The sequence below is a fragment of the Haliotis rubra genome, unplaced genomic scaffold (genome assembly GCF_003918875.1).
Source record: "Haliotis rubra isolate DU_JTF1 unplaced genomic scaffold, ASM391887v1 Scf10, whole genome shotgun sequence".
Lineage (NCBI taxonomy): Eukaryota > Metazoa > Mollusca > Gastropoda > Lepetellida > Haliotidae > Haliotis > Haliotis rubra.
The window spans coordinates 2,037,289-2,047,425 of record NW_025764892.1 but is presented as its reverse complement, the minus strand read 5'-3'; the positions used below and the strand labels follow the sequence as shown (position 1 = coordinate 2,047,425).

Genomic DNA, 10,137 nt, shown 5'->3' with positions numbered 1-10,137 from the left:
TTGTTTACTTCCGTTCAAAGGGCTCTCGAAAACAACACGGTTATGTCCCTTACATATTACTACCTTTAATGTGTTAGACGAGACCTTCAAATTCTGTCCCGTCGCTATTAAGAGAGAGAGAGAGAGAGAGAGAGAGAGAGAGAGAGAGAGAGAGAGAGAGAGAGAGAGAGAGAGAGAGAGAGAGAGAGAGAGAGAGAGAGAGAGAGAGAGAGAGAGAGAGAGAGAGAGAGAGAGAGAGAGAGAGAGACTCCAAGTCGCGTTAAATGAGAGTCTGTACTGCAGTACAAAATAACCGCACTGAGTGGTGTAACACATGCATGTTTATCGGCTGACTCTAGTTCGTGCATACGGGCATCAGTACTGTTAGGAGTACATCGTAAACGGTTAAATGTTATTACAACATGTATACTTCCCCAGTTTTGAGTATGGTAAGCTCTTACAGTGTATACAGTTACACTGCTGTGCTGGCACCTACACTGTTTCGTATTATGCAATACACTGGTCCATGGATGAACCTATGAACTTGGTCGGGTATATAGGTTCGCACACAGGGTACGTGTAGGTGGGGTCACGAATTTGCACATCACATCCGACTCAGGCACATTAGTATGACTACTCATACAGATACATGTATGAACTTTATTGTGTACAATATTGTGTTGTTGAATTTTGTTTATACATGTAGGATCGCCAGCAATCATATATAATGTTCTGAACTACGTCAAAGTGAGCTTTGTTTTGTTTTACCTGTTGTTTACGCTGCACTCAGCAATATTCCAGCTACATTACGGCGGTCTGTAAATAGTCGAGTCTGGACCAGACAATCCACTGACTAACATCATGAGCATCGATGTACGCAACTGGGATTCTCTGTCATCCGTCAACCAAGTCGGATCCCGTTAGTCGCTTCTTACGACAAGCATGGGTTAATATAATATTATATCAGTGTATAAGTCGGCGGAGACATCTTCAAAAGCCTGAAATCTGTACATAGTCAGTACTGGCATTATGAAATCTGGATGGACTCGTTTTGAATTATTTCGATGTATACACACATGCTGAAGATGACAGGCAGAGTCAGGATGCATCACGAGTCATTCGGAACGGGTCCGTACATGGTCAGACGCTGACCGAAGGTTTATCAGATAAGGACACTGAACTTTGATAAGTTGATAACTGCGAAAATTAATAAATTTAGTAACACTACAGTGGAAAATAGGGTCAATGCTCGTCCTCGCTGAATGTGAAACCCAAATAGCAATGAGCGGACTTAGCACTTCCATCAGTTCATACGTATAACTCCTTTAATGGTTTGTTACTTTTAAGTTTCGTTTCATAATAGGTGTAGAAAACATTCAAGCGTTTTGATGACGTATTGGAATATACGGTGGTTGGATAACTGTGTATACACTCTATATGTATATAACTGTATGTACACTCTATACTCTTGGTATATATAACGGCGGTGGGTTAGCCTAGTGGTTAAAGCGTTGGCTCGTCACGCCGAAGACCCGGGTTCGATTCCCCACATGGGCACAATGTTTAAGCCCATTTCGTTATGATATAGCTGGAATATTGCTAAAAGCGGCGTAAGGCCAACCACCGCGCTATGGGAGACACTCGTTATAAAGGTATCGCCCGTAAGCGAATATAAACACTTCAGGGTCGAGCGATTCAGGGTGACATTCAGGAAGTATATGGTAATGTTAAATGGTCAACGTCAACATTCACTGACACTGGGGTGATGTAGCGCAGTGGTGGGTCTAATTTGTGATCCCGCTTGCGTGCTTCATACAACCATGTATGGAGTCTATCTTTTGTAAACCTCATTATCCAAGATAGTTATGTCATATACTACATCACGATCTTCTGATGGGTTTTAATGTTCTGTCATCAGTTACACGCCGAATCCAAGACAAAGAAAAACAACAATGACGTTTTTGTTGAGATGACACCATGGCCCCGAGGCCAAGCCAGAAGCAAGTGATTGTGAGGGATTAAGGTGGATCATTACCGTTGTTAATTAATATTTCAACACAAATGGCATACAGATGGTTGGGATGTCAGTATAGAAATAGTTCTGCGAACTACTGGCCCTGTTCCACAAAGCGAGCTGAGGGCTACGATGATAGTACTTCATAGACCGACATTTGGTCCCAGGAATAGTTACTTTATTTGAAATTCTAAGATGCCTAGCGGTTAGAACAATCGAAAAAAAAATACATTATCAGACAATAAAGGTATAGTTTTTTTGATGACGTAACAATTGAATGACGTTATCCCGTCAATGCGCCATTCTAGTGTGCCCCCTCGTAATCGAACCATTTTACATTACGTCACAATGTAAGCGACGTCACGATGCATGTCAGTTGTCATCGCCTCGTACGGCCTCCTACAGTAAACTACACCGTTGCATCCAGTTTCTTGGTAGGCTGTTGCTTCACGCAGCTAACATCACTGGTGGAAACATTACATTTATGTTTTACGACGGTTAAAATGTGTCATTTCGACTCACAAGTTTTCAGTGACACGGTAACGTTCGTAATGTTTACATTCCCACAATGCAATTGTGGAATGTCGCTTGACTACTCAACTTCCTCTGGATGTACGGATCTAAACTTACGCTGGTAGTAGAAATGCAACGTTCATATTGCCCCATATGGTTTACGTTAATGACAGATGTAATTAAAATAATTCAGAGAAGATATTTAATCCGAACGTAAACCGTCATCAAACTGTTATCATTTGTTTTTTTCTGGTAACGTTCGTCTTAACGTAGGGGGCAGACACATCAATAGAACGCGCCAGTTAGCCCTGTACGAGGATTCTTAATTTAGGTCACCGACACCGTCGTTTGTTTTCTACCTAAATTAATCGTAATTATCTTTAGAAAGTATTAAATTTGGCATCTTAGAAAAGAAATACACTTCGCCCTACCACCATGTATAGTGTAATAAAAAAACACACTTTCGCCCTGAACTATTATAACGTTAAAAGCACTCGGACGCAAGCGTCCTCGTGCTTTAACTATAATAGTTCAGGGCAAAAGTGTGTTTTATTACACTATACATGGTGGTAGAGCGAAGTGTATTTCTTAAATACAAATCTACAGAATAACAAAAATACAAATGGTGCCCAAAACAATCCTTAAAACAGTCCTAAATGTCTTTAATTAACTTGCCAAATCATTGTCGACTTCAGTAAATTATTTATTCCCTTGGGTCTGTGAGGGTTCAAAACACGTTATTCTGAGGGTGATACAGTATGGCTTTACACCGCCGTTAGCAAATATACAAAACAATAAAGGATACATAAGAAATAGGCTTTAGACATTGTACTTATGTGGAGAATCAGGTAATTTCAGATGGTGAACTTGTTTGCACATGCCTTTATTCAACAGACAACCTGTCGGCTTTACTGTCACTTAAAGCAAATGAATTTGTGCATTTTCCTCTGATTAGAGGCATTGAGATAAGCAAATACCGCTGATGGCCGTCAACAGGTGGTATATGGTAGCAATAATCAGTTGTGTAACCGCAACATACCAATACACATGTTCACGAATTGTGAACAATGAAAAGACCCCTCTAACTTCGTTTTGATGTTTCCAGACTATGCAGTGAGTTACAAAACCATTACACAATGTTCCACTCAAAATCACAACTTATGCAAGCAGGACGATTCGCAAAGTAATCACACGATACCTGAACGTAATACTGCCACAGGTGTTAAGGAATGTCATCAACATGCATTCATTAAAGTTCATTGCGTGGCATCTGGTTACAGAAAACTTGTGAAGGTTGTGCTGGGACCCGTATTTTGTGTAGTTTATGAGTACTTTGTACATAAATTATATCATCGTGTATAATTTAGCACGTGATCTGGCAACGTGTTCTGCAGTGTACAGCAATAATCCAGGTGACCTGTAAATAACAGTGAGTGAGTTTAGTTTTACGCCGCACTCAGCAATATTCCAGCTTTATGGCGGCGGTCTGTAAATAATTGAGTCTGGACCAGACGATCCAGTGATCAACAGCATGAGCATCTAGCTACGCAACTGGAATTCGATGAGATGCGTCAACCAAGTCTGCGAGCCTGACCACCTGATGTCGTTAGTCGCCTCTTACGACAAGTATGCGTTGCTGAAGACCAATAACTGGGACGGGACCATGCCGTCCAGCTAATAACATGAACAACCCTCCACGCCTCAGCCAAGTCAAACATAACAGACTGGCCTATCACATCCTTTTTATAGTTTGTTGTATGGTTGGTTCAACGTAACAATCAACAATATTTAAGCTGAAGGGGTCGTTGTCGGCACGGGTACTACAGATATGTACCCCAGGCAGGGGCGGATACAGGATTTTCGTTCGTGTGTGTGTGTGTGTGTGTGTGTGTGTGTGTGTGTGTGTGGGCCCCAATCCTCGGAACCCTGGGCATAAAACATGTAGTACATTTGGAACACGGGGGGGTCCGCGCACCCCTACCCCCCACCCCCTGGATCCGCGCACGCCCAGGTACGTTTCTGTATACAGAAACGTACCTTGGCCATAATGAGAATACAGAAACGTACTCTAGGACGATTCCACTCCCATTGTGTCGTATTCTTCATCGGAACTGTCATACTGTTGTATTAGATACATTTGATTGCGTTATGTAAGTAATGAGAATACACAGTAACGGGTATTTCGCGATGCATATGAATACCACTCGCAATCAGTTGAACGGGAACAACTACATGCGGTTTCGGTTTTGGATTGCGGAATATGGACTCGTCCGCCTTTTAGGGTACCGGGTACATTTCTGTATTTTGACTTTGTTTAGGGTACATATCTGTATTCAGAAACGTACCTGGGGTACGTATCTGTAGTACCTGTGCCGACAACGACCCCTTCAGCAATATTTAAGCTATATAATAATCGTGTAAAGAAATAACTATAAGAATACACATAACGAACCAAGAAACATTTTAACAACAATCACAATTCTTTTATTATTCGAAATACACTAGGGAAACGGATAGCTTTCTTGATATAAATATAAAAATACTTCACTTCACTTTGAAAAGGCACTGCTAGACTAATCGTAAGTTTGGAATGAATCTGAATTCGAAACCACACACCGTGCACAGTGCGACCGTCCCCGTATGAAACATAACTCTTTGAGTGAAATATTTACATACACAAAAATATCACCTGAGAATGTCTGCTTCCACGGACATGTTCAATTAATGCCAATTTAACGTGTAGACGGTGAAATAAGGACTAAGACGAAACAACACAAACGGTTACTTCCATCCTCACACATTATGCAAATGTACAATTCAATATTCAACTGATCAAAATGGTATTGATATGTATAAAAGATCGTTGATAAAAATCAGTAATTAGTTTTCGTGTCAAATCTAGATGAGGTTAATCAAGGCGCAAATGAATGCAATGAAATAACACTCATGTCAACAAATGAATGCCTGATAGAAATAAACAAATACACATATAAATCACCTCTATGACGTTAAAAGAACCCCATCGTTACAGAATCTCAGCATGCATAAATAAAATAAATATAATAAAACCTAATTGATATATATAGATAGATTTTGAACTATATATCATTCGAAGTTGTCCGGCCTTTCGTGTTAGTCATATATTGCTGCATTTGGCTTAAATATTTGCTTACTTATTTTCGCATAAGCCAAACATTTTACAGAACCGGTTAACAGAATATGAAATGGTCTGCCCTTAAGTGACAAATGTACTTCAATCAGACCCGAATAAAATCTGGTAGTCCGAAAGCTTTAACCCTGTATTGGAAATATTAATGATAAAATTCAAACCCGCAGTTGACGTTTTTATTGTTGATGTTGCTTCAGCTCCATCAGTACCCTGTCTATATCAGTGGCAGGTGTCCGACAGTGACTACTGTACCAATCACGAGAAGGCAGTGCCCCTTGACAAATCCCTTGCTCAAATACATGCATGATACAATCAGCAAATTTCAACAGAAAATCGTCGTCCTCATTAAGTTTTTGTCTCATGGTCTTGGGAATCTCTAATTGCACTGATGGTATGCCCAACATGGCAGACTGGGTTGACAGAGTGAACACAGATCGGTCTAGCCTAAATCCGGACATCTCTGGGTCCATGTCTACCGTAAAGGGCATGCCGTTTTTCACAATTCCTACGGGTCCAAGCATATTTGTGAAACTTTCTTCAAAACCTTTTCTTAATTTGGTTACCATTTCCTTATCCTTCCAGTACGCTTTCATACCGCCCATACCCACATCTAAGGCCAAGTCGCTTTTTCGGTCCCGTTTTCCGTGAATATCAACATGGAGGATTGGTAGTTTGACGTCACATCCGTAAGACCGAAATGACTCCAAAGCTTGATGCCACGGGGATAAACCAAATAGTTCTTTGGGTAAGAAGTTTGGATCTAAGTTCCTTTCATCGTATGGTCTTGTACGTGGAACATTCCAGACCATAAAGCTGGCCGGGACGCCGAACACCGTCGACATACGCTTTGCCAGCTTCAGAACGATTTCCGATACCAAGACTTCATCTAGATGTTTCTCTTTCTTAAAACCGACCCATCCACCTCTCCACAAGGCAATCCCGTGAGGAGCGGTCAGAAGTAGAGGTCCGCCTAGTTCAAATATATACGTTGACGGGTCACTGTGTGCCATTATTGTAGTGTCCATGTTGCTTCCCTTAGCGTCCTCTTTCAAATGTTTCGAAGCAGCTTGTGTCGAGTTCCGGAACGTGTTGCATAAGATCCGTGCTGCACGTGTATGTCTAGCATACACGTGACTGCATAGTGTCAGGAGACACTGAGGTTGCATCTGTGGACTGCGTCACCGCTGTACCAATCAATCCAGACCCATAGTTGCATCTGTTCCAACAGAGGGTTAATACATATTATACAATTCTCGGGCGTATGTAACGATACCTTGAAATCTTGGAATGTCATTCACAACTTTACCAGGTGTGAAACTGACTATAAGGTAACCACACAGAGATGGATGAGTGAGCGAGTTGAGTTTTACACCGCATTTAGTAATATTCCAGAAATAGCACACAGGGGACACCAGAAATGGGCTTCACACATTGTAACCATGGGGGAATCGAACCCGGGGTCTTCGGCGTGACGACCGAACGCTTGAACTTATATGATACCCACCCCACTGACCTAATGAGTGACCGTATGTTATATTATAGCATAAAGAACAAATTGCTGAGGCACGCTAATGGTTGTTTATGCAAATAATTAGCACTTTCCTTAAATTCCCTTTGTCTTCCCTAAACGTAATGTAACGATTCAACCACGCTCGGACATCCAACCCTGGAAAACAGTCACTGATAAGATTAGAGCACACAATATATATTACCAGACCTTCGTCACAACCCCTGTATTTCCGCGCCTTCCAAATATGTGCTACGTGTGCTCTCTCTACATGCTAAAAGAATACATACATCGCATATCGGTCTATCAAATGGCAGCTATCGTCATGGGAACCAGTTTTAGTTGCATGGTATATGTGTAGTCGGTCAGATTCGGGATTCGAAGTTCAGTTAGAGGTAAGGTGTTACTATAAGTTCAAGTAGTGCAACTGCAAGATAGATTTCTTCATGTGAGCATTATGCTGTATAGCAGTACATGTGAAGTAAATTACATGTATACCTACCGTCAACTTGAATGCACACCTTGAACTATAGCGGGAGTAGAAGTTTTTATCCAGCGTTATCATGGACTAAATTGTGACTACAGCTGTGCATTATATACCTTGAACCACCTGACCTAGATCGGTAGTTTCATCACCTAATAACTGAGACTCTTCGTGTGTAAAATTAGTCAATTGTGGGAAAGGGGATGGCTAATTCATTGGAATGACTGCATTCAAACCGGGGTAAACCGTGCAATCAGGGTTTATACTTCATTGCCCCATGCAAAATCACAACGCCCACCTGAATACTAGTTCTACAACTAGTACTAAAAATAGTGGGCGGCACATCATTATTTAATCATCAGTTTATATCATTAAAGACATATTGTCAGTCTTATGGCTGAATAACTATACGAAAAGTATCCACTTCACGTCAGAATTAACTCGCAGGTACTACATATTTCGGTTGAATTTCGATCCAACTTTTTACAATACCGCGTCAAAACAAATCGAAGGACGAGCGTAGTCCGTTGTATTTAACTGAAATTACAAACTATAACAGAATACGTTGGTAGTAATACATATAAGTTTCTACATGTCCTGATAAATCAATTAACAGCCTTACCGTGATGCGAATGTTGCCTGCTTCACTGACACTGACAGCTTAAATGGTTGCTTCGTCCTTTCATTCACAACACTTATCAAACTACATAAACGCCGGAATTTCTCGGGAGTTACACTTTTCAGGTCAGTGAATACATCACAAAGAAAAGTACTTTCTGACGTCCTGAATGTCAGAAACAAGACTGTTTGACCACATATCCTGTTCAATACCTGAACACAGATAGGTGTTATAAAATTTCGGACTGTGTACGGAAAAAACGAAATATTGCTAAACTATGCAAATAATTATAAGGAATACTTTTTATTTAGAAACTTTCTAAGAATTTGTATCGGAACTTCGCATTATCTCAATAAAGAAGTTGTTTGTCCATAAAGTCTGTCCTTATCTGACTCTCCAACTTCTAAAAATGCCACTCAAAGAATTTAGAAACTTTTTATCAGTTAATCAAAGTTGTACGGAAATAGTGTATACATGTATATTAGACGACATCAGACAAGACCATCCGACCTTATTGGTCAAGTACAGTATTGTACAGAAACATACAATATAACTACGATTCCCAAACCTTCTTCGATATATATCTTACTTTGAAGTCCTGTCAACTCTATTTACCACATGCGCATTGTTTATTGGAGAAGAGGCACCATAGACTATAGACTATATGTTAGTCTGAAACGTAATGTAAAGATACTATGCCGCTTAATTTCGACAATTACACTTAACTTTTGACTGGTAATTGTAACCACCTAATGTCGGTAGGAAGCGACCACCAGATGAACTTCCAACATTCCGATCTTAGGGCAGACGGGCTGTCCTCTACATTCCATTTGTGTGGGGAGAAATCGTCATATTCAATCAAATTATATAATCAGAGAGAGATAGAGAGTACTTTATGGAAACGGAAAATTCTGTATCTGGTCCATGACTGATCTGAAATCATTATTATGTGTCTTGTGTGTAGTTAATACCGCGATCTATACTATATGCAAGTAAATAGCTATGCTATATGTGATATTGGGGATTATACTTGTGGCTAACCTGATACTCATTTGTGAGAATAACGCTACCTTACATAAACGTGTATTTTGGCCATTATAATCTTATTTCTTATTTCAACATAACTGATCCTTTTTTCATACTTCATTTGTCCAATATCGAACGTGTCTGGAACTTCTGTATGATAATTCCATTCATATACTTTGATCAGAGACCATATAATAGATATGGTCTCTGCTTTGATGGACCCAAATGTTTCAGAAGGTTTCGCTGATAATGTCACTCACCACACTAAATCAGCGTTCGAAATACCGGTTATCTCCCGATTGACAGACACCCATTTGACAGACACCCAATTGACAGACACTGAACTAGAAGGTTAATTAGGGTAACACCTACGGGTATAATGGAACAGTCCACTGTCTAGTGAGTAGAGCAGGGTGAGCCTGAAACAGGTTCGTTACTGCCAAGTTTGATTGTGGGTAAATAGAACTTTGTTGTGATTAAATGATAAATGATTTCTCTTCTCAAAATTGATTTTACTATCAATTACTATCGAATATAAAAACAGGTTTGTCACTGAGAGGTTTGTTTGAGTTTATTGATAGAAAAGCCCCCCTCCCAATAATAGCATATGTGCAACAGAAGTTAACTGAGAAAACGTTTTGTTGGAGAGATATAGATATGTACATATTTGAAAACATTTCTGATTTGCAGTAAATGAGACACCTGCATTGCCATGTAAGATCAGATTAATACTAATCAGTGTTCTGATTTTAACAATACTTTCTAAAGATTGTAACAGTTTATGTCTTTGAATATCATACAATGGACGTTGAAGGAAGTAATGAAA

General features: G+C 40.0%; 1 protein-coding gene across 2 annotated transcripts; it reads right to left on the bottom strand.

Moving 5' to 3' along the window:
* Positions 1 to 4,967: 4,967 nt before the first annotated feature.
* On the bottom strand, positions 4,968 to 8,506 carry LOC124257046. 2 transcript variants are annotated; one of them, XM_046691055.1, is made up of 2 exons: positions 8,289 to 8,506; positions 4,968 to 6,891 (listed from the first exon to the last, which is right to left on the bottom strand). In XM_046691055.1, exon 2 carries the CDS (start codon positions 6,839 to 6,841, stop codon positions 5,852 to 5,854), a length of 990 nt encoding a protein of 329 aa, XP_046547011.1. In that variant the 5' UTR covers positions 6,842 to 6,891; positions 8,289 to 8,506; the 3' UTR covers positions 4,968 to 5,851. The 2 variants fall into 2 exon arrangements, with proteins under 2 accessions (XP_046547011.1, XP_046547081.1); XM_046691125.1 differs by lacking the exon at positions 8,289 to 8,506 and adding an exon at positions 7,685 to 7,922.
* Between the last annotated feature and the right edge of the window lie 1,631 nt (positions 8,507 to 10,137).

Coding starts and splice junctions, on each gene's coding strand:
- LOC124257046 (XM_046691055.1), bottom strand. CDS start 6,841: ATGCAACCTCAGTGTCTCCTGACACTATGCAGTCACGTGTATGCTAGA.